The 25,511-nt window shown below is 43.7% G+C and overlaps 1 protein-coding gene across 2 annotated transcripts; it reads right to left on the bottom strand.

Moving 5' to 3' along the window:
* Positions 1-217: 217 nt before the first annotated feature.
* Positions 218-25,511, bottom strand: CCDC77 (coiled-coil domain containing 77). Of its 2 annotated transcripts, XM_080630369.1 has the most exons (12): positions 23,799-25,511; positions 21,814-22,030; positions 20,361-20,503; positions 18,617-18,713; positions 17,649-17,715; positions 16,789-16,883; positions 15,339-15,487; positions 14,793-15,021; positions 13,809-13,934; positions 13,571-13,723; positions 5,403-5,555; positions 218-391 (listed from the first exon to the last, which is right to left on the bottom strand). In XM_080630369.1, the coding sequence occupies exons 1-11, from the start codon at positions 23,843-23,845 to the stop codon at positions 5,409-5,411; spliced, it is 1,470 nt and encodes a 489-aa protein (XP_080486495.1). In that variant the 5' UTR covers positions 23,846-25,511; the 3' UTR covers positions 218-391; positions 5,403-5,408. The 2 variants fall into 2 exon arrangements, with proteins under 2 accessions (XP_080486495.1, XP_080486494.1); XM_080630368.1 differs by lacking the exon at positions 218-391 and having other exon boundaries at positions 3,304-5,555.

Raw genomic sequence — 25,511 nt, 5'->3', positions numbered from 1 at the left:
GAACACAACGTGGTGCAGCTCTCCCTGTGATGACACTGAGCAGAATTCAATCTGCCCAAGCTAGTCCCAAAGAGGAAAACTGTTACTGGTTTAGAAGCAACTCTACCCTGAGATAAATGTTTAGTGTGACATAAAGGCCATTCGGTCTCTGAATCAATACAGGAGAACCCAGCACATCTCAGACATTCTCCACCAGGGTAAATGGAGAGCTTTTTTTGTTCAAAACAAACATATTCCAACAATGAAACCCTTCATGCCTGCATAGTTAATCATTGTCTTGCTTTAATAATGATACACTTCTGTGTTGGAATCCTCTCTGGGTTTTCAGAATAGAACCAAATAATCCATATTTACACGCATCATCTGTCCACAATGCAACAGCATCACAATTCTGAAAACGGGAAATGTAGTTAGTATGAATAGTCAGTCCTGTTGAGCTGTTTAGAAAGCTGTATTTTTGGAGCTTATGTGAAGAGCAACCACTTCAACTCACATCCAAAGCTGCCCTTTGTCTAAACCATTCACTTGGTGCTACATGGGAAACACCAAAAGCCCATCCCACTCTTCTCAAATACTTCGGTTGTAGAAAAAACATTTCCTGCTGGTGGGTTAAACTCCAGTTACCTCTCACAGCCTGGTTTCCGACGAAGTCCTATATTTCTGATGCAACGTAAGCATCAGAACAAACTTTGCTCTTTGTGCCTAGACCCTATGAACAACAGCAGCTAAAAGGAATCATCACAGCTTTCACCTCTCATGCCTTCTATGCTGTATCCAAGTATATTTTGGTACATAATCCCAGTCCAAGCACTAGAAAGTGTGTTTACATATATCTACAGCTAGACTTGCAAATTTAACAAGTAACTGTTTTGGGATTGAAGGGATAGATATTTCTTACAATTCAAAATAACTTAGAAATATAAAAGCAAAATATCATGGAAAAAAATAGAAATATCAAAGAATTACTTCCTGGCATACACCGAGAGCCATTCCAATTCCAGAATATCAAGCTGCCCAGAGTCCATCCATACTGGTAAAACATCTGTGTTTATGCATCAATATTATTACTTACATAACCAATTTAAATACAGCCATGGCATACAAGTACATACTATACTATTATTTAGCTTTACTACAACAGCTATCAGAACTGTGGCTACTGTTAATCTGCTTTTCAAAGCACACAGTATCAATTTAGGAAGTACTGCAAGGTGTGGTATAGGAAGATCATGAGAGATTTAAGGTTTTATTTATTTTCTTTTTACCTTGTGTACCCTTGCTGTGTAGAGGAGCTGATGCAGCATTCATTCCTATAATTAAGGCAATTGCAGAAGTACTGAAAAACTCATACCAATATTGCATATAAATAAATCAAAGGTTTAAAGCCAGAAGGAACTATTAAATGATTTCCTGTTAGTTCACATCATTATATTTCATTAAGTTCTGATGTGTCAAATCCCGTAACTTATTAAAACAAGCTACCTTCTCCAGAGGTACAATCATTTTTTGATTTGCAGATAGAGATGGAGAATTTGTTACCTCCACAAATAGTTTTTCATAATGAGGGGAAAAGCACAATCTTCCTGTTAAAAATGCATGCTCCTATTTTTATTAACTCCAGGTTCAGGCTACTGGTTCTTGCTCAGCCTTCCTCTGCTGGGAGAGGCCTTTGGTAACTTTTCATCTTCAAGATACATGTATATTAATCAGTCTTCTTAATGCAATATAAGCTCTTGCACAACTGCTTCTCTTCTGCTGCATCTTCAGTATATACCTTACCCAGTATTTCAACATCCTTTCTGAAATATATGCACTTCTTCCTTACCTAAATAAGGCTGCACAACAATAAAGTTTTCTTCTGCTGCTCACTGTATGCAATAAACATTTTAGTATTTTGGATCCTGCATCTGGGCAGGAACAACCCCATGTTCCAGTATAGGTTGGGGAACAACCTGTTAGAGAGCAGTGTAGGGGAGAGGGACCTGGGGGTCCTAGTGGACAGCAGGATGACCATGAGCCAGCACTGTGCCCTTGTGGCCAAGAAGGCCAATGGCATCCTGGGGTGTATTAGAAGGGGGGTGGTCAGTAGGTCGAGAGAGGTCCTCCTTCCCCTCTACTCTGCCCTGGTGAGACCGCATCTGGAATATTGTGTCCAGTTCTGGGCCCCTCAGTTCAAGAAGGACAGGGACCTGCTGGAGAGAGTCCAGCGCAGGGCGACAAAGATGATTAAGGGAGTGGAGCATCTCCCTTATGAGGAAAGGCTGAGGGAGCTGGGTCTCTATAGTTTGGAGAAGAGGAGACTGCGGGGGGACCTTATTAGTGTATATAAATATATAAAGGTGGAGTGTCATGAGGATGGAGCCAGGCTCTTCTCAGTGGCAAACAATGATAAGACAAGGGGTAATGGGTACAAACTGGAACACAAGAGGTTCCACTTAAACTTGAGAAGAAACTTCTTCTCAGTGAGGGTGACGGAACACTGGAACAGGTCGCCCGGGGGGGTTGTGGAGTCTCCTTCTCTGGAGACATTCAAAACCCGCCTGGACGCCTTCCTGTGTAACATCATCTAGGTGTTCCTGCTCCGGCAGGGGGATTGGACTAGATGATCTTTTGAGGTCCCTTCCAATCTCTAGCATACTGTGATACTGTGATCACACAAAGCATTTGTCCAGCTCTAACTAATCCCTTGTAGGAGAGTCTCCATATTCCTAGAATCAGCCATCTTGGAGATCTTTCAAAATACATAACCTGACATTTAGTTGCATTGAAATGATGCAAGTCACACATTACTAACTTAAATTCGCAAAAAAAAAAGCTGATTGGTCTTCAGAATATATCCCATTTTTTGTTTTCTACCCAAAAATTGTGGAAGAAAATTATCTTGTAGGTCTTAGAATCTCTCCCATTAAACCGTTTCGGAAATGCCTATAATTCTTTACTGACATCTTAAAGAGTAGTTGTCAGTGGTAGAAAGCACTTGGCTTTTTAAAGCAGTTCTTGGCTTGAAGGTCCACATTTGTTTTGGCAACATAAAGCAATATTTCACATGATCACATGATGTCACACAGAAAAAGCATGCACAATACTTTGCTCTTCCTGCCCTTATTCAAACAGTCAAGCTTCCAAATGAAATGGATTTGCAGATCACCACTACTGTAATTCCCCCTACCACCACCCTCCTCGAATAGGAAGTGACAAATTAAGGATGAAGTTCACGCTGCACTTTCATTTTGACAAACCAACAGATATTAGAAACATGGTTTTATTCTGTTCAGTCTTCCAACTAATAAGGAATACTGGGTAAGGGGTACACAGGAAATTCAACATTTACATCCTTCTTCCCCCAATACTTCCTGCCACTCTTACAAACCTGAATGTCAGCCTACAGCCTTTATCTAGACATGCTTCATGGCTTTCAAATAAGGAAGATGTAATTTCATAGGCAATTCTTTAGCTAGGAAAAGTTGAATATAAATACAAACCCATTTATTTCTATAGGATCAAGAGACCTTTTTGCCAGCTTCCCACCAGCTGATCCTGCTGAGTAAGTGGCTCATACTTCATTATGCAGCAATTTTCAGAAGTAGCCTTCCAAGACCTGTGATAACTTTGATATCTTATCTTCAAACCAATAGCAAGTTATTTCATACACAAACTCACTTCAATTAGCTAGACTTATCTGAGAAACTACTAGTCAACAAATAGTGAGACTAAGTGATGGGTAGCATTATTTAACAAACCTCCTCGACTGTCCACATAGCATTGGCACCGAAGTTGAATCAGTTTCTGAACAGTTCAGCATTTTCAGCTAAACCAATCAGTGCAACACACTTTAAAAAAGCCTTTCGTAAGCTGTAGTAGTATCTGAGCATCTAGGTACACACTGTCAGCCACAGCAGTCTGTCTGTGATGAATGTGACCTCAAGAACACATACAAAAATACATACCACAGCAGAGGACCATACAGGACAGCAAGCTTGTCACAAAAAGGATACACAATTAAAGTGGGCTATGATTTCTTAAGGAAATTTTCCTTCCTGCAATGCTTTAGCTGGTGCTATAAAACCAGTTCGTTCTCCAAATCCTGACAGCACGAGAACATCTTTTGCACATGTGCCTCTCCCACATGCTGAAGGAGGATCTCTGTGGCCACTACCACAACCAAAAGAAACTGTCCACTGACACACTAAGTTCTTTTCTACAGGAAAGGAAGTGCTGGTAGCCTATAGGTGTATACTTCAGATATTATTTTGCTTCTGTCACATTTGACAGTAGAAAGAGGCACTGAAATCCCTTTTCCAATACAGATCTGCTCTCAATCTATGAAGTGGACAAGATTTGCTGATACTACAGTAAAAGCCATCAATACCCACAACTATAAACTAGGCTGAAGTCATGTTGTAACCTTTTTCATGATTTCATCTGTTTTCTAGCATTGCAATGTCCTGATGTCTGGTATGAAGGCAATTATCTTATAGCTAGTTACAATTATCACCTAGCAACTAGCACCTGCTCTCCCATCCCAGTTTCAGTTACAGTCCAGCAGCAACAGCTGCTGTGGCAAAAGTTGACCATGATTTGTTGGTATGTAACCATGATATCATTTAAAGCTATAAAGATAGATAATACCATGGGGTTAAGTAAGATACTGTATGTCTTTTATCACGGGCTTCCTCTGCGTGTTAAAATAAACTGGGAGAAAGGGGATGAGAAGATGACACTTGAGTATTTCCCCCATCCCCAACATTCAAAGTAAGTGTAGATGTTGCTGCTTCTTGCAGGTCAGTTCTGTAACAGATTATCTTTTCCCATCATATTAAAATCAGTCAGGTTTTGTTCTAGTCAGTTTAGAACCAAGCAATAGGGAAGCAGTTTTAAAATAGTTATACTCTCGAGGGGAAAGTCAGATGTAATTTCAATATATACTTTTGATATGTCGTCTGTTTCAAAGAAAATTTCCAGTTACATTCTAAAGTGCCTAAGCACCAAACCATTAATCATTTAAACCATTTTAAAAGCTGCTTCTCACATAGACAAGGTCAGTCAAGCAATTCAGATCTTGAACTAGATCCTTCCATGATTATCTTATTATAACTCATTATGACCCAAAGAAGGCCAGTATACACTGACCACTACCAGATACAAGAGTAAGATGAAGTCATATTCCTGATATGTATCAGTCATCATGTACTTTCTACGTCTGTCTTATCAGGCGCCATCTCTCAGCTGAAATATAATCTGGCACATTTAGAATGGCTTATGTGCAATGCTATGACAATAACTGCAGATATCCTCAAGCTTTGTCACTGGATGCCAGAAAACAGACAGGCAGGAGCTGTTCTCACATATGACTATTCCAGCCTACCAGTGTCCCATTCCTAAAACAAGGATGCCAGCTATACCTCTACTCAGCAGACCCGTAATTCATTCTCCAAGACGAAGATTTTTGCTTTTAAGTTTTTCAGTTCTCCCTGAATTTTACGAGTTAGTCTGTTTCCTCGGCAGACCTCATGTAGAATTGCAAGATCCTGGTCTGGTCCCATATTCAGAGTCACCTAAAAAGGAAAAGAAAAACATTAAGAAAAACTAAAACTGCAGAGAATACAATTTAAGAGTATTATGATGGTGATATGAGGGAGAAAACTCTGAAGGAGACCCTCTGTAGCTGGCAGAGAGGGTGCTTAAGCTACTATCACTAGGCTAATGCATATCACCAATATAAAGGTGCTCCAGAACCAAAAATAAAGAACAAAGCTTTCATACATCATGTTGTTATATTACTGATAAGGAAGAAATCTCATCAGAAGTTTACGCATAACCTATTGACTCCTAGACTACTAGAGGTGGTTTAACTGCTGTGGCCAACCTGCTGCCTTCTGTGTATGATTCAGGAGCAGTTACAGTACAACACCTAGTCTCAATGCCCTGCCATATGGCCCATACAGAGTTGAAGAAAAGCTGCTGGATAATCAGAATTCCTGATGGCAAGCTATCCAGGGATGCCATTTCCTGTCACCCTGGAACTGGATAGTATGCCAGCCTAGTCACTTTCAACGCAGAACAGCACAGCCTTGGAAGTTGCTCTCAAAGCCCGCTTTCCCCCCGACCCTTTAGGGTGTCTCATTGTCATCATGTAGTTCTTGGTCAAAGAGTTTAATATGCAAGCCAGGCAATTTTGTCATCTGTAGTCATTTTGACCTCAAGCGATCAGAAGGATTTAAAGATCACTCTGGAGACATCCAGCAAGTATTTTGTTCCTCTGCCCTCTTGTGGTTAAAAGTGTAAAGAAATTAATACAATTACGAGCACATCCACAGCCACAAAATATACAGATCTGTAGTAAAGTTATCATAAGCAATTTTTCCCTATTCACACATGCTTTTTAACCCTTACAGAATAAAGTTTAAAAGCCCTCAGCTCAACAAAAACAATTAGGAAAGAAATGGAAGCCTTTAGAGAAGACAAATGCATTAATCTAAGTAAACTGAACTATGCACCAAAGTACAGAAAACAAGTGAATCCATGGCACTGCCAGACTCCTGAGTCAGCTATGCCTAGATTATCCTCTCAAGCATGTCTTAAATAAATATCTCATCCTAAACTTCAAGCAACATCAATGCTGTGGCTTACCTTCTAAGCTGTTCTTATGTTCATCTCTACTACAGAGTACATAGCTTCAACTTCCAGTCATTGTTTCCACAGCGATTTTTGCAAAGTTACAAACGAGATCTCAAAGGCACAGACTGTCCACAATGCTTTGGTCAATGAACTAGCTGGTACTGGAACAAACCCAAATACTATGGCCCCCAGAAAGAAAACGAATCTATTTTCTTTGCAGAATATTAAGCAATCCAGGAGGTTACTCGATTGTGTAGAAGACAACTTCCTTCTGCAAGTTACACAGGAGCCAACAAGGACCTCATGCTCACCAACACGGAGGGGCTGGTTGGAAATGTGACACTCCAGGGCAGCCTTGGTTGTAGTGACCATGAGATGGTCAAGTTTGAGATCCCCAGGACAGTGAGAAGAGTGTGCAGCAAGATCACTGCCCTGGACTTCAAGAGAGCAGACTTTGGCCTCTCCGGGAACCTGCTTAGTAAGGTTCCATGGGATATAGCCCTAGAGGGCAGGGGGGCCCAAGACTGTTGGTTGATATTCAAGGATCACCTGCTACAAGCCCAGGAGTGTTGCGTCCCAGCTAGAAGGAAGTGCAGCAGGAGGGCCAGGACACCTCCATGGATGCATAAGAAGCTGCTGAGGAAGCTTAGAGGGGAAAAAAGAGGCTTATAAAAGGTGGAAGCAAGGACAGGCAGCCTGGGAAGAATACAGGGATGTTGTCCGGGAAGCTAGGGACCACGTTAGGAAAGCTAAGGCCCAGTTAGAATTAAACTTGGCTAGGGATGTGAAAGATAGCAGGAAGGGATTCTATAGGTATGTAGCCAAAAAAAGACAGACTAGGGACAACGTAGGCCTCCTCCAGAAGATATCGGGAGAACTGGCTACCCAGGATTTGGAGAAGGCTGAGGTTCTTAATGACTTCTTTGCCTCAGTCTTCACTGGCAAATGCTTTGACTGCACCACCCAAGTCTTGGAAGGCAGACGCAGGACTGTGAGAACGAAGACCTTAGGCCCACTGTAGGAGAGGATCTGGTTCAAGACCATCTTAAGAACCTGAATGTACACAAGTCCATGGGACCTGACGAAATCCATCCGCGGGTCCTGAAAGAGTTGGCAAGTGAAGTTGCTAAGCCACTGGCCATCATATTTGAAAAATCATGGCAGTCAGGTGAAGTTCCCGATGACTGAAAAAAGGGAAATATAACCCCCATTTTCAGGAAGGGGAAAATGGATGACCCGGGGAATTACAGACCAGTCAGTCTCACCTCTGTGCCTGGCAAAATCTTGGAGCAGATTCTCCTGGAAGGCATGCTAAGGCACATGAAAAACAAGGAGGTGCTTGGTGAGAGCCAGCATGGCTTCACTAAGGGGAAATCCTGCCTGACCAATATGGTGGCCTTCACAGTATCACAGTATGTTAGAGATTGGAAGGGACCTCAAAAGATCATCTAGTCCAATCCCCCTGCCAGAGCAGGAACACCTAGATAAGGTTACATAGGAATGTGTCCAGGCAGGTTTTGAATGTCTCCAGAGAAGGAGACTCCACAACCCCCCCGGGCGACCTGTTCCAGTGTTCTGTCACCCTCACTGAGAAGAAGTTTCTTCTCAAGTTTAAGTGGAACCTCTTGTGTTCCAGTTTGTACCCATTACCCCTTGTCTTATCATTGTTTGCCATTGAGAAGAGCCTGGCTCCATCCTCATGACACTCCACCTTTATATATTTATATACACTAATAAGGTCCCCCCGCAGTCTCCTCTTCTCCAAACTATAGAGACCCAGCTCCCTCAGCCTTTCCTCATAAGGGAGATGCTCCACTCCCTTAATCACCTTAGTTGCCCTGCGCTGGACTCTCTCCAGCAGGTCCCTGTCCTTCTTGAACTGAGGGGCCCAGAACTGGACACAATATTCCAGATGCGGTCTCACCAGGGCAGAGTAGAGGGGAAGGAGGACCTCTCTCGACCTACTGACCACTCCCCTTCTAATACACCCCAGGATGCCATTGGCCTTCTTGGCCACAAGGGCACAGTGCTGGCTCATGGTCATCCTGCTGTCCACTAGGACCCCCAGGTCCCTCTCCCCTACACTACTCTCTAACAGGTCGTTCCCCAACCTATATTGGAACGTGGGGTTGTTCCTGCCCAGATGCAGTACTCTACACTTTCCCTTGTTATATTTCATCAAGTTTCTCCCTGCCCAACTCTCCAGCCTGTCCAGGTCTTGCTGGATGGCAGCACAGCCTTCTGGCGTGTCAGCCACTCCTCCCAGCTTAGTGTCATCAGCAAACTTGCTGACAGTACACTCAATTCCCTCATCTAAATCATTGATGAATATATTAAATAATACTGGTCCCAGTACTGACCCTTGAGGCACTCCACTAGATACAGGCCTCCAACTGGACTCCGCCTCATAGACTACAACTCTCTGGCTTCTATCCTTCAGCCAGTTCGCAGTCCATCTCACCACCTGATCATCCAGACCACACTTCCTCAATTTAGCTATGAGGATGCTGTGGGAGACTGTGTCAAATGCTTTGCTGAAGTCAAGGTAGACCACATCCACCGCTCTGCCATCATCCATCCACAATGTTATTTCCTCATAAAAGGCTATGAGGTTGGTCAAGCATGACTTCCCCTTGGTAAAGCCATGTTGACTGCCCCTCATAACCCTCTTATCCTTGACATGCCTTAAGATGGCATCAAGGATAAGGTGTTCCATCACTTTCCCAGGGATGGAGGTGAGGCTGACCGGTCTATAGTTACCCGGGTCCTCCTTCTTGCCCTTTTTGAAGACTGGAGTGACATTTGCTTTCCTCCAGTCCTCAGGCACCTCTCCCGTTTCCCAAGACTTGGTAAAGATGATGGAGAGTGGTCTAGCAATGACTTCCGCCAGTTCCCTCAGCACCCGCGGGTGCATCCCATCTGGACCCATGGATTTATGGATGTCCAGATTGCTCAACTGGTCCCTAATCCATTCCTCATCGACTAAGGCAAACTGCTCCACTGATCTGACTTCATCTGAGGTCTCAGGAGTACAGGGCTCTTCAGGACTGCCTCCGGCAGAGTAGACTGAGACAAAGAAGGCATTCAATAACTCTGCCATCTCAGTATCTTCTGTCACCAGGGCACCCATCCCATTCACCAGTGGGCCTACCTTGCCTCTGGTGTTAGTTTTATCAGCTATGTATTTGAAAAAGCTCTTTCTGTTGTCCTTGACCCCTCTGGCCAGATTTAATTCTAAGGAGGCCTTAGTCATCCTAGCTGCCTTCCTACATCCTCTAGCAGCAGCCTTATATTCCTCCCGAGTGGCCAGCCCCTCCTTCCATGACCTATAAACTCTCCTCTTCCACTTGAGCATACCCAGCAGTTCCTTATTTAGCCACGCAGGTCTCCTGGCCCTCTTCCTTGACTTCCTACGTGTCAAGATGCTCTGCTCTTGAGCTTGGAATAAGCAATTCTTGAATGTCAACCAACTATCTTGGGCCCCTTTACCTTCAAGCAGCCTTGCCCATGGGATTTCCCCTAGCAATTGCTTGAAAAGGCCAAAGTTTGCCCTGCTAAAGTCCAGGGTTGCAATTCTACTTGCTATTGTACTGGTCCTACCACACAAGATTCTGAATTCCACCATCTCGTGGTCGCTGCAACCAAGGCAGCCCTCAACCTTTACTGCTTCGACCAGACCCTCCTTGTTAGTGAGGATGAGATCCAGCAGCGCTCCTCTCCTGGTTGGCTGATCCACGATTTGGATGAGGAAGTTATCATCCATACACTGGAGGAACCTCCTGGACTGTGGCTGGGTTGCTGAGTAGTCCTTCCAGCAAACATCAGGGAAATTAAAATCCCCCACGACGACCACGTCCTGTGACTGTGAGGCCGCTCTCAGCTGCTTGTAGAAGGCCTCGTCAACTTCCTCACCCTGATCTGGTGGCCTGTAACAGACACCCACAACAGTATCGCCCCTGCCAGCCTGCCCCTTAATTCTCACCCACAGACTCTCAACTCGCTCATCCCCTGTTCCTGGACAGGGCTCAGTACATTGTAGCTGCTCTCGCACATAAAGAGCAACCCCACCACCCCGCCTGGCTGGCCTGTCTTTCCTGAAAAGGACATAGCCCTACATGAGTATATTCCAGTCATGCGAGCTGTCCCACCACGTCTCTGTAATTGCCACCAGATCATAATCTCCTGACTTAACACAGGTCTCCAACTCCTCCTGCTTATTTCCCATGCTGCACGCATTGGTGTATAGGCATTTCAAGGAGGGAGCTGAGCTCACCAATTTCACCCTAGGATTATAGGAGGCCTCCCAGTCTTCATCAATCCTAGAGTGCTGCCCCACTGGGGCAAGCCCAGTTACAACCCCATCCCCCTTCGAATCTAGTTTAAAGCTCTCCAAATGAGCCCTGCTAATTCATGCCCCAGCATCCTTTTGCCTCTGTGAGTTAAACCTTTCCCACGTGCCATCATCCGGACTGGAGCCTTATAAAACCAGCTGTTATCAAAGAACCCAAAGCCCTGCCTAAAGCACCAGTCTCGTAGCCAAATGTTTATGGACTGAATTTTCCCATTCAATCCCACATCATCACCGGAAGATGGAAGAACTGAGGAGAAGATCACTTGAGCCCCAGACTCTTTCACTATCCGCCCCAAGGCCCTGTAGTCTTTCTTCATCCCCCTCAGACTGCGGGAAGCAGCTTCCCCCCCACCTGTCTGGAAGACCAGCAGCGGGTAGTAGTCTGTCGGGTGCACCAGGCTGGGAAGCGCCCTGGTGATATCCCTGATCCGGGCTCCAGGCAGACTACACACTTCCCTATGATGAGGGTCAACTCTGCATATCGGGCCCTCTGTTCCTCTCAGAAGGGAATCGCCTACAACAATGATTTTTCTTTCTTTCTTGTCAGAGGCAGTCTTGAGGTGCGAAGTCGACCGCCTTTTCCTATGTGACCTTGTAGTCTGGCCTTGCACCACATCCTCACTTACCTCTTCATCAAGATCCAGGGCCTCAAACCTATTACTGAGGGGCACCTGGGGAAGCAGGGCAGGAAGGGAGGAAGGTTGCCCACGGTTCCGAACTGGAACTCGCTTCCAGCCCTCATCGTCTTTTTGGTCCCTTACCTCTGCGCGACAGCTACAGAGCAGGGGCTGTCTCGGGTCATCCCCCTCTGTCTGAGAGGACAGGGGGTCCATCCCCTTGTGGGGGGTATCTCCCTGGAACCGTTCCTGCTGACATGCTAGGGATTTACTCTACCAGTCGATCTCCCTTTCACAGTCCCTGATGGTCCTCAGCGTCTCGACCTCCTCCTCAAGTTCTGCCACCAATCTAAGCAGATCTTCTACCTGCTCACACCTCACACAGGTGGAATGCTGGCCTCCCTCCCTTGGCAGCAGCAGGCTCTGGCACTCCCTGCAGCCAGAGACCTGAACAGCCACGGTTTGGGGCAGGGTCTCTGTCTGAGTTGCTACAGTCTCCTTACTGCAAGCTCTCCTTCTAGAGGCGACCATATTGGTCAGCAGTCTGGGACACCAGCAACAGAGTCCACAACACAACCTGCTTGTTCCTCCCTGCGCCTGGTGGGCAGCGACTGGTCGCTGCCCTCCCAAAGGCTCTTTCAAGGCAAGGGGCAGGGGTGCGGTCGCCGTTACTGCGGCGTTACTGCCTTCTATGATGGGGCTACAGAACTGATGGACGGGGCAGAGCAGTTGACATCATCTACCTGGACCTGTGCAATGCATTCAACACTGTCCCACACGACATCCTTGTCTCTAAATTAGAGAGACATCAGTTTGATGGGTGGAGCACTCAGTGGATAAAGAACTGGCTGGACGGCCACACGCAAAGAGTTGTGGCCAACAACTCAATGTCCAGCTGGAGACCAGTAACAGGTGGTGTCCCTCAGGGATCAGTGTTGGGACAGGTCTTGTTCAATATCTTTGTAAGTGACATGGACAGTGGGATTGAGTGCGCCCTCAGCAAGTTTGCCGATGACACCAAGCTGTGTGGTTCGGTTGATACGCTGGAGGGAAGGGATGCCATCCAGAGGGACCTCAACATGCTTGTGAGGTGGGCTGATGTCAACCTTATGAAGTTTAACCATGCCAAGTGCAAGGTCCTACACCTGGGTCGGAGCAAACCCAGGTACAACTACAGGTTGGGCCAAGAAGAGATTCAGAGCAGCCCTGCAGAGAAGGTCTTGGGGGTATTGGTTGATGAGAAAACAAACATGAGCCAGCTTCAAGTGTGCGCTCGCATCCCAGAAAGCCAACCGTATCCTGGGCTGCATCAAGAGGAGCATGACCAGCAGGTTGAAGGAGGGGATCCTGCCCCTCTACTCCGCTCTCGTGAGACCTCACTACAGTTCTGGTGTCCTCAACATTAAAAGGACATGGAACTGTTGGAACAAGTCCAGAGGAGGGCCACAAGGATGATCAGGGGGCTGGAGCACCCCCCATATGAAGACAGACTGGAGAAGAGAAGGCTGCATGGAGACCTCATAGCAGCCTTCCAGTGTCTGAAGGCGGCCTATAAGGATGCTGAGGAGGGACTCTTCATTAGGGACTGTAGTAGTAGGACAAGGGGTAACGGGTTCAAACTGAAACAGGGGAAGTTTAGATTGGATATAAGGAGGAAGTTCTTTACTGTAAGGGTGATGAGGCACTGGTATGGGTTGCCCAAGGAAGTTGTGAATGCTCCATCCCTGGCAGTGCTCAAGGCCAGGTTGGACAGAGCCTTGGGTGACATGGTTTAGTGTGAGGTGTCCCTGCCCATGGCAGGGGGGTTGGAACTATACGATCTTAAGGTCCTTTCCAACCCTAACTATTCTATGATTCTATATACTTCTGAAACTACTGTCTGATAATTTTGAGACAGCCAAGTGAATTACAGGTATCAGATAAGAACTTCAGACTTGCAACAAAAATACACAGCTATTGCTTATTCTATATGCTTAACTATTACCTTAAAAAGCTGCTTCTCTACATCTTTCAGCTTCTGCCGAAGCTGTTTAATGTCATTCATGAAGCCTTCTGCTTCCATATTACGACGTTTTTCCAAGGCCTCATATCGCTGAGTCATCAGCTTCAGGCGCTTAACCATCTTTTCTGAACGTTCCTATGGAGATGAAAGCTCAATATGGTATACAAAATAAAGGCTGCAAGATCATTACATAGCTAACAGATGATTACAGACTAATTACCTTGAAGAGTTCTCTGCCAACATCTCCTTCCTCACGAATCCTCGCTAGCTCATCTTCCAGGGTGATGCACTGCTCTCTATACATGTTTGATAGGCGCTGCTCCTGCATTAGCTGGTCTTGTAGTGACTAGGACATAGGAGGAACAGAAAGAATCAACTCAAAAGCCAGTACTAACAAAATTCCCCAGCTCTGGAAAAGCAAATGTGATAGACTGACAATATGACAGGCAAAACTTAACAGCTGGAGCTACACCTAATGAAATAACTAGGTAAGGGCAATATTCTAACACCACTTCCATTACCAAACTCTTCTCAATAGGTTATCAGTTGGGCATGACCACACATCATCAGTTAAAGAATACTTTACTTTCCCCCTTAAAACTAATATTTAACCAATGCTGTAATGCTTTCCACAGCTGCTTGCCCAGGACTGCATTTCAGAAGCATCTACATTCAGTGGTACGTCTCCCAACTTCTCACTGGATGTATACTAGAAGTGTAAAAGAAGTCCTGACTATTCTGGAAGGGCTGGAGGACATCAATTGAAAGAACTTACTCTCCCCCAACAGCAGCAAGAAAGATACAGACACTGCATTCTAAGTCCGTGAGCTGAAAGCATTTAAACTAAAAGAAAGTCTTGCACCACAAGCAGGTTAAGAACTGTCAGCCCATGTTTCATGAGGCTTGGAGAAGTAGGGATTTGTTCTGGGCATAAAAAAAAAAAACAGACAGTGAAGTGCTACCATAAATCCTAACTATATATTTGATCTGAAATTTGCAAGCAGCGTGGATTTTGAGGCAGGAAAGGATTTTTTCACTTTACTGGCAACAACAACGTAACTCATGGCAAGCCAGTATAGCTTTGACACAGTTGCAAGAGAGTGCCCTTCCTTGGAAAAACCCAGATGCTTGCAATTTTCTAGTAAAAAAACCCCAAAAACCCAAACTGTTAAAGAATCTCTACCTAGACTAAAAAACAAATTACTTTTAGTTCTCGGCTGTGGAGTTTTGAAGCTCCATCTGCTTGAAGTGTCTTCTTGGTATCTCTCTGCTTTTCTCTTCCTGGATCCTTGCTGATACCCATATTTTTGTCAAGTTTCCTCAACAGACTGTCCTTCTCTGCCATCCATGCCTTCTCATTGGCTCGGGCATCAAATTTAAGCTGAAGAAAGTCACGAGTACTCTCGTATAAGAGATTTTGAGTTTTATGAAGTCTGTAAAAAGAGATCCCAGTGGAGTTAATTAACTCAGTTCCTACCTCAATTTCCCAAGTCATCATTGTAAATTGGAAGAAGCATGGAAGAAAAAGGTGCTTTCCTAATGAGTTTAGTTCTAATGAAAGAAGTGATAATCTTCCAATGTGATAGGATTTTTAATATGTATATTACTCCATTCACCTTCTTCCACACATGCACTACCAAACAGATGGCTGCATAATTTGCTTTTCTGCCTGCTGCAGGAAGCAACATACTGAAAACCCAAATATTGTTCTCATCTCATACCTATATCATGATCGTTCTCTCACACTCACTTATCTGTTATAGTTTTGATCTTGTCCTGGTCCCTCTGGTGCTGGACCTGCGCTTCCTCCATGTGAATTCGCCTGTCCTCTAACAGTGCCTCAACCTGTTCCTTGGATAATCGTGTCTGTTCTTCTATCTGAGCTTGCAGGGCCTCCACCTGAATAAGCAAAAACATTGCTAAATAAGACCTCACAGCAGCATTGCTCCTGTTCATGCAAGTCTCTTCAGTCTCGGAAGAGTCAGATCAAAGACTCTACCCAATAACACCTTTGAGCATGTTAATTTCTCACAATTGTATTTTTGTTTTGATGCTAAGCAGTTCAAACAACTGTAACACTTAATAAAAAAAAAATCATACTATAGGCTAGACATGCATATTATAAACAGCAACAACAGATCAAAAATATTGGAAATATTTAAATTGCACACAGACGTGACAAATCCTGTGGAATATGCAGAGACACTTCTGTCCTTTACGCTACCATCTTCCAGTTAAATAGTGATATGATAATACCCAAGTTCTAGGAAGGCAGCAGTCCACATCTGAACAAAAGCGACCACTTTACCAGAAGAAATTATTAGAGGTAAATAATGCGATGAGCAAAGGAGAGGGACGCCAAGAATCTTGATCCAGGGCACAGAGGCAAGGAGACAAATGGGAACAAGTAATTGAAAAACATGCATCTGGCCAATGTGTAACAAACTATCTGAAAAAAACTGGAGTGTATTTAGATCACTTATTTTCATAACAATTTTGTATGATGCTTTTGCTCCAAAATAGATGTTGTTAGACAGCTAACTGGCCACTGGGTCAGTCACCACTGCCCTTGAACAAAAAATAACGATCATTTCAAAAGGTATCTATCTGAGGTACAAGTTTGCTCTTTAGTTTGCTTTTGTAGTCATTTTTCCTCATGCTTTACAGACAGCTTCTGGTATCTTCCCCAGTTCATGATTCTGTATATTTGTCTTCCATTTTGTCACGCTATCTACACCTTATCTTTCACTGAAGTCTAGCAAAGAGAACATTTCATTGCACTAGTGCATCTTATTGGGGCTGCCTAATTCCATCTCAGACACATGGCTTCTGTCAAACTTCCACAAACTACCCAACCCTGCAGATCATCTGTGGTGTAATGTAAATTCATAGTCGCAATCAAGTTATGGGAGATAACATCAAATATACATTATATATTTAAGGGCAAAACATTCCAGTTGACATTATTGGAACATCTGCTTATGTGAGGCTTCCAGAATCAAACCCAAGTTCTCAAATCTAAGCCTACATTCATCACAAAGAAACAGCTAAGTAAACTCACAGAAAGTGGGAATCCATAGTAAGATGTTCAGCCTGATAAAATGGGTATGTCTACATCATATCCAAGCAGACAGCATAATTTGTCTATCAGTTTCCTGGACAGCCAGGAATTACGTCCATTGGTTAGCAAATGTTTTTACCTGAAGTAGAAGTGTTTGATTATCTCTCTGATATCTCTCAGGACTTCCTGGTTTCTCGCCTTTTGCTGCTGGTATTGAAGTGCTCCTCTTGGTGCCTATTGTAAAAATTTAACAGAAGTAGAAAGAGGTTTTCCAATCTATCTGCAGTACCTTTCCAAGCATGAAACAGCATATGTTCTGGCAGGCCTAGAAGAGCAGGAAAAGGCTCACAAGGACTTCCAGGAGGGCTAGATGGAAGAAACGTTTCAGAACTTACAGGGATCACATACCTTTATCCTAAATTATCACACCACAGTATTTAGGCAACCTACTAATTTTCTTAGCATATCCAGAATGTAAACTTAAATTTTCTTAAATAAATGATGAATAGACAGATGAGAGAGCTGCACAGGCATCAAGCCTTGAATGAGTTTTGAGCTTCTTAGCTTGTTTCAGTTAATTTGGAAGAGGCAGCTCTTTAGAAAAAGAAAATCAGTGAAGTAGGCATATGGACCCACACTACTATCTGCACTAAAGGCAGGCAGAATTCACACCTTGGAATGTCTGAGGCTAAGGATGACTATCCAATTGGTACCTGCATAGTTCCAGAACAAGCACTCCACAGTCATACCAGCCTATTCCTTAGCTGAGAAGATCACAGACATGAGAACCAGGTCAGGTTATTTTAAAAGATTTTGAAGGGAAGCCAAGAGTAGTGCGCACACACACATAGGTCAACACGGATACATTCAGGGAACCTAATGGAGCTTAATGGTATAACCAAAGTATTCACAGTAAGGAATTATTTTGGTATATCGGACACAAACACAGAGAAACAAGTATCAACAGCTGAGCTGCTGTTAATCTGCTTGGTGTGGTACCTGTTCTAGAAGTGTCATTTCGTTCATGTGACACACTGGATTTAGCTGCCTTTTGCAGAACAGTAACCTACAGAAACAAGATTAGGTATGCATTGAACATCTCACTTCTCCAAAGTTGCAACAGTCAAGAACAAATCTTGGAGTAAAAAGAGATATTCAGAAGAACACCATTATCTTACTCCTTCCACAAGACAAGTAAGACATTCAACAAGTGTAATGCCCATGATGGTTTCCTTTATCATGGTCTGAGTTTTGCCATTTCTGCCTTTTTCTTTTTCCCCCCAAACCAAAACAACTGGAAAGTAACCCTGCCTTTGATGGCTTCATTAGGATGAAAATCAGCACCCTCAGCAGGAAAAGAAGCATTTTGGAGAGAGAAGAGGAAGGTGAAGATCGTTATTTCTGTCTTCATACCCCTCCTTGCCACAGCAAGACAGAGAAACATGAAGCTTGATTTATCACCACATTCACTCAAGCTACCAAAGAACAAGCCTGGGATGAAAGCTAACCAAGCTGTTATTCTTTACTGAGGCCCTAAGAGATAGGCCCTCTGAGACAGCTGATCTTCAAACACAGCACTTGGTCATTTCCTGTACTTCCTTTTTCTTTTTCTCCTTGTGATGTTCTTTCCAACTTCTCAAAAACCATTTGTCAGATGGCTTCAGACTCCTATTTGACATTTAGGAGGCTGATTTGGAAGTATGTTTTGAAGGTAGAAAGGGACTGATGCTAAGAGGACCTACTTCCAGTGTGCTTGTTCCTGTCAGTAGCTATAATAAACCAGTATAACTATTTGTCAGTAGCTATAATAAAACTCGATGTTGTTACAGAACTACAGATCCCTCCCTGCTTTGAGCTCATTTATCAATTTTTGACTTGCAGAACAGATCTGGTCTGTGGTCAGCCTCTGGGGTATACATCTTCATGTTACAATCAAAAGCAGAGTTCTACAGAAAAACTGAACTTGCCTTATGTGGAGGCTCTTTGTGAAAATATGTAACTTCTCCTTTGTCTGTTCCCACTAAAGTCAAGAGATATTGAATTTTTTTTCTATCCTCCAGTTCCCTGGAATTCAAAGAAAGTGGTCAGCACATGGTTATTTTTAAGTACATCAAGACATTGTGACACACTGCTCTTCAGTTTACTTTTTAATGCTTACAAGTTTTCCAAACTGTTGCAGCTTGAGAGTATTGGATAAAAAAAAAAAACAACCAAAAAAAAACCAACTCCCAAGACATTACTGATGTTGCTGATGCAATAAGACGACCAGCAATTCCACTGGCATTGGGGAACATTCCTCCTTTCAAATAGGACAACTCTACATAGGCTAATACAGCAATAACTTATGGTGGGAAAGAATTTGCATTCCAGAATTATGAACTATCTAAAATCCTCTCAGTTACTTAATTCAACAGATTGTAAGTGTCCATTGTTTTTAAAGCAAACTACATTAAGGGCAGTATCAGACTTTTCGTCAAACCCTTGCAAAGTGCCAGAGCACTCCAACACACATTTTGACTTAAGGTCTTAAAACTTTAACAGAAAACTCGGTATTGTCACTCACAAACGTTCTGAAGAAGGTTGGGAACCCTCTGCCACTGGCAGCTAGTCTGGTACAGCAGATTATTTTCCAGTTCCCCAACTAAATGGCATTAAAAAGGAGTAGCTGTCAACATGATCTCATAGAGTGAGGGGAAACTATTTGCTTTGGTCTGTATTTTCTATTTGAGCTTAGGCAGATTTATGGCCAAGACATTTGCCAGGCAGTCGCAAGGTCTGTGTGTTTGGTTTGCAAGGCAAGGTTTCAGTAGCAGGTGGGGCTACATGGCTGGTTTCTGTGAGAAACTGATAAAAGCTTCCCCTGTGTCTGATAGAGCCAATGCCAGCCAGCTCCAAAACAGACTCACCACTGGCCAACACTGAGCCCATCAGCAATAACCTATTTAAGAATGGGAGGCAGCGGGAAGGAAACTACAACTTCAGGTGAAGAGAGAAGTGAGAATATGTGAGGGCAACAGTCCTGCAGACATCAAGGTCAGTGAAGGAGGGGCAGAAGTGCTCCAGGTGCTGGAGTGGAGATTCCCCTGCAGTCCGTGGTAAAGACCATGGTGAGGCAGGCTGTCCCCCTGTAGCCCATGGAGGTCACGAGAACCAGAAAGAAGGGAAGGGTAGGGGGAAGGCCTTTTAAGATTTGGTTTTGTTTCTCAATACTCTACTCTGATTTAATGGGTAATAAATTAATTTTCCCAAGCCAAGTCTGTTTTGGCCATGACAGTAATTGAGTGATCTCCCTGCCCTTATCTCAACTCACAAGCCTTTAATTGTATTTTCTCGCCCCTGTCCAGCTGAGGAAGGGAGTGATAGAGTGGCTTGGTGGGCACCTGGCATGCAGCTAGGGTCAACCTACCACTGTCTGCTTAAATCAGAACCTCCACATTCAAACCAGCAACTCACAATTCAAATCTGAATCTATGTTCAACTTCTGCTCTTCCTTCTACTACTGGAATATGAAGACTAACAAGTGGAAACATATTTAGCAGCCCAACAGACCACATTCCACTTCCAAGATTGGTAGAATTTCATAGAATCCCTCTAGGGGAAATGTGGCATAATTGCTTCTCTGAACACTCCTTCAGATCTGGGTAAGAACTAAACCATCATGCATGCAATTGCTACTGCCAGTGACCCAGCCCACCACCTGAGACAACATACCTGATTTTCAGCCGGTCGTTCTCTGAGTAAAGCCGAAGGACATGTTCCCTTTCCTGGAAGAGGTAGACTTGCATATCACTCAAAGCCTTTTGCAACTCTGCAATCTCCTCTTCTCTCTGACGTACTTCCCACTGCAATTTATGCTGAGTAGAGAGAATGAGGTACTTGAAATGATACAGAGCATTGGGTAACACTTACAAACTTAAACTGCTTGTGCCCTGAGCCTGTAACTGGTATGGCACAACTGCCAGTTCAAGTGAATTATTTTATTCTCTGACAAAATGTGACCAGATAAGGGTAGTATTGGAAAAAAAGGTTTTCAAATGCTTCAACAGGGAGTTCAGAGCCCTGAGAATCACTGTCACTATAAAACAGTCAAACAAGGCCTAAGCTAGAGTCTCCAGTTTCTAGTCATTGAATTTCTGCACTGGTGGCCAGAGTGGCACAGGTATGGGGAGTCTGACATCAACAAAGAAATTAAAAAGCCTTTGTAACAGCACTTACTCTTAAAAGCAATTACTGAAGAATAAACAGTAAAATATCTGTAGGGCTTAGTAGTGAAAAATCTGGCTACTCACTAGGTCTCATTAATGATTTTCTGACTCTTGTGGAAACCTTTCAGAAAACCATTCCCTAAAAGAGAAGGCACTAGTTCGGAACCTGCCACATTTTCCCAGATGTTGAATGAAAGTAACTTGTACGCCATATATTTCCTGAGGGCTTTCAGGCTGCTTTAAGCATGGCCAGTACTTGAGGAGGCACTGCAGAAGCGATCACTCTATTTCCAAAGGGCCATTTGCTACTACAAAGATGACTCTTAGACAGAGTCCTAGACAGATGGAGGCTGTAAGGCACATCAGAGCACTGAATATCTTGCAGATATTCTGTAAGGATTTCTTCCTCTTAAAAGCAGACACTTGTAGGTTTTGGAGTTTCTTTTAAATCTGCATTCATTTGTTGTGAAGCATACTGCTTAACAGCCCATGGCCAAGCTTACGAATTCTAGTGTAGGAAACAAATTATATTAATATCTCAAGGTCCATTAAATTTGAACAAAAGAGCACTCATTCTTCACTATGAAAAACAAGGGAAAAGTTTAACAACATGGGAACTGAATACCTGAATTCAGGCTTTAATTAAAAAAAAAACCAACCAAATAACGAAACCAAACAAAAAAAACCCCAACAAAACACCCACAGAAACAAACAACCCACTGTGAATACAGCAACTTAAGAATAGAGGAATATCCTATGGGCTTGTTTCTGTTTGCTTTGATGGACTACAAACAGCTAGATTTCACAATCAAAACCCGAAATATACTTACGTCCTTTTAGCTCAGTTCTACCACAATACTGGTAAATCTAAAGACCAACTGTGCTGAATTTCCAACTGAAGAAAAATATTAAGTTTAAGGACACATAGCCCATCATTGTTCAAAACTCCTTTTCCTCACCTGCTCATCATACGTTTCTTTGTATCTCTCCAGCCTTTTAACCAAATCCTCATGCTCTCTATCAAAGTCAGCGATTGTCTTGCGGTAGTATTCCAGCAGCTCCCGGGAAGGACAGAGAAAGGCCAAACGCTCATTGATTGAAGGGAGAGGAGTAAAGTCCTCCTGACTTGGAGACTGAGAACTAGCATGCCTGGATGAGACATGGGGGGTTGCCAGCCTGGACAGAAACAGTTTCTAATGACATGAAGGCTTCAGACAATAATATAACAAAAAACCCCTTCCTAAAGTAGTTAAAACCAGATTTCCAATTCCAACTCAGGTTCCATTTCAAAAGCTGATTAGCTTGCCTGTGCTTCATGTATTAACAGAAGATCACAGCATTTAGGAGAACCAAAAGCCTTGATATAGAGCAGCTTGCAGGCTTACTGTACTGTGGAGATGGGGCCAGCTAATGGAAAAGAGTGAAAGAAAAATGTTATAGAAGAAAAGTCTTATGGATTATCTGGGGAGAGTGAAGCTGAAAAGGAGGAAGGGAAAGGAGAAAACATAGGGGGCCAAAAGTCCACTGCTGTGCAATTAGAAACACCAGCCACTCTAAGATAAATAGGAAGACATAACCTGTGACAGACTCATATCTGATACCCAGAGAGAAAAACACTTTCTAAAGAAAGACTGCTAAATAAAGACAATAATTCAGGCTAGCTGATGCACCAGCTACCATAATATAAGGTGTAGGTCTAAGAATCTACATGCTTTCCTTTCTGGTGTGCTTGATGTTCTTACCCACACAGCTTGTCCACCCTTGATAGTGAAATAGAAGCTTCCAAGTTCTTGAATCTTATGTTGAGGTACTACATGTCAAATGTTACATAAACTAAATCAAGAATATGCATACGTATTTACATATTGGATTTTTCTTTTAAGCAATGTTTACTGCATTTAAACATTTAATCTGCTCAAACAAGCACCAAATTTGTGAATAGAGCTGCAGAGTTCAAAATTCTTTTGGAAATTGTTCATTATTTATGCTTATCTAAAAAAAAAATCCCGCCTTTTTTCCAATGATATCATAAGTGCACAGAACTAAAGTGAAAAAGCCTCATTCCTAAATATCTGCTTAACAAAAACACAGTCCAGAACCTGATTCAGGAGCCAGTGCCACAATTCTGATCATCATGTGATCTGCGAGGTGACACTGTATATCAGTGACCTTTATGTCCCAGCTCACCAAAGCTGCTTAGATCAGAACACTCAGCATGTTACATCCATAAAAATGTGCAAAGCTCTTTAACTCCTTGCACTGTAGGAAAGTATTCAATATGCAATAACACAATTATTTCCTGTAGGAACTTCCTCACTAGCTCTGCCCAGAAGTGCCTTAAACAACAAGACTTGAAAAGTAAATAACAGCAATATAATAAAACATGTAACATTGTCACTAAGTAAATACTTTATTACTTAACTAAAAAACAGTAAAATCACAGAATCAACTGGGTTGGTAAAAGCCTTCAAGATCATCAAGTCCAAATGTTATCCCAGAACTGCCAAGGCCACCACCACACCATGTCACTGAGGGCCTCATCTACAGTTTTTGAACATTTCCAGGTACAGCAATTCCACCACTTCCCTCGGCAGCCTGTTCCAATGCTTGACAACACTTTCCGTGAATAAACTTTTCCTAAAAGCCAATCTAAACTTCTCCGGTGCAGCTTGAGGCCATTTCCTCTCATCCTATTACTTCTTAATTGAGAGAAGGAACCGACCCACACCTTACTATAACCTCCTTCCAGGTAGTTGTAGAAAGCAATAAAACTGGAAAGCGACAGAAGTGTAAGTGCATAAGAATAAGGAAGCAGAGCAGGTACACGAGCGGCTAACGGTGCTTTACGTTACGCGGGGCTACCGGACAGAACGGGAAGAACAGTGAGGCCAGTGCCCTCAGAGGAGTTTGGGGGCGGTGTACCCGTCGGGCAGCCCCACACTACCTTCCGGAGCGAGGGGAGGTCCCCGCGACGTGGTCCATTGCGCTCATATCTCTGCGGCAGAGCCGGACTCACTGGAAGCAAGGGACTAAAGCCCCAAAGCCACCCTGAAAAACCTCCAACGGCAAAATAACCGCCATAGCTGTCCCTCCGCAACTTAAACGGCGAGACAACAAGCCGCCCGCCACCTCCTCCTCCAATCGCAGACAGCCTTCCATGTAGCGTCGACAGCCTCAACCAATCAGCGCTCGCGACACGGTAGACAGGGGCTCCTCGCAGCCGCCTCTGGGAGTTGTAGTCCTTGGGTGGGCAGCGTACCACGCGTGCGCGGAATGCGGGGCGGGCGGGGCGAAGCTCTGACTGTACCTTGGTGGGGGGTATTTGGGTTAGAAATGTGAAGCCCTCGCTAAGTAACCCCGAGCTGGTGATGGGAGGGGTTGGGGCTCTGGGCAGAAATGCCCCCTGCAGTGGGCACTCTTTTCATCAACAGCGACAGAAATGAGAAACAACAGTCAAATATCATTTTTTTCTGTGAAAATGAACCAAATGAAGACGGGTTGCTGAGCAGCCACAGGGAGCAGCTGAGTCCAATCCTGGTTTAATATCCACATGTGTTTTTTGGACCAAGTGAATGTTTTTTAGAACACGTAGATGCTTTTTAGCTTCTTCATCTTCCCCCTGTATCTTCCCAGGCCCAGCCGGTGCTTAGCAGTCTTACAATATATGCAATTAAGGATTTCCTACTTACTAGGTATGCTGGGAAACAACCAGCACACTAATAAGCTGGCTTTTTTCTTAACTTTCTTTTTTGTCCTTTCTGTATTTTATATATATATGTTAAAATTAAATCTAGGCCTACTTACAAAACTATGTGGTTCTTATTCAAATCAATTTTCTCAAGAAACAAAGAAAATAGGAGGATAGCCAATTTTCCAGGCAAAGTCCAGGTGAGCGGCTAGTGTTACCACTGGTTGGCCTACCTGCTCTCAAAGCACTTGGGGGTGTGTTGTATGAGAAGCTGAGAGCTCTAGTCAGGAAAGTGATAAATGCTCCCAGATGGCCACAAGGAATAAAGGCTAATGTGGGGTATGCAAGTCCCCATGTGCCCCAGTGCTTCTGAGGCAAACTACCCCCAAACAGGAAGAGGTGGCAGAAAGAAGTGTAAAATTCTGTTTCTAAAAGGCTGTCTCACAGAACTGGTAAAATGAAAGTCATTTGGGATCTTTAGCTTTCTTGCTCTGTGAGGAAAGCATGCACCCTTCCCAGCAGTGCCTTCCAGGGCCCTCCACTAACCCAAACACAGCGACACAAAAATGAAGCAACACTGAACAGTCTAGGAGGAAACTGGCAAAAGACCCATTCTCAAAACAAATATTTTGCTTGGATTAGGTGCTTTCTAGCCTGGAGTTTGTTTTTTTTTTTCCCCTTCTAGTATTTCTGGCTAATCACTGCTTATCTTGGAAAGTGGCTATGCTGGTGATTCTGCTGTTGGGAATAGAACACACACACGGAAACACACTTTACATACATGAACATATGCCTTTCCTCAAAAGAATCCGGTGCAGCTCATAAAAGCAAAAAATGGTTTGGGTTGGAAAGGACCTAAAAGATCATCCAGTTCCAACCCCCTTCCATGGGCAGGGGCACCTTCCACTAGACCAGGTTGCTCAAAGCCCCGTCAAACCTGTCCTTGAACACTGTCAGGGATGGGGCAGG

The sequence above is a fragment of the Psittacula echo genome (genome assembly GCF_963264785.1).
Source record: "Psittacula echo genome assembly, chromosome: 1".
In the NCBI taxonomy this organism is placed as follows: Eukaryota; Metazoa; Chordata; class Aves; order Psittaciformes; family Psittacidae; genus Psittacula; species Psittacula echo.
The sequence above is the reverse complement of the archived record's forward strand: the minus strand, read 5'-3'. Positions and strand labels throughout refer to the sequence as shown.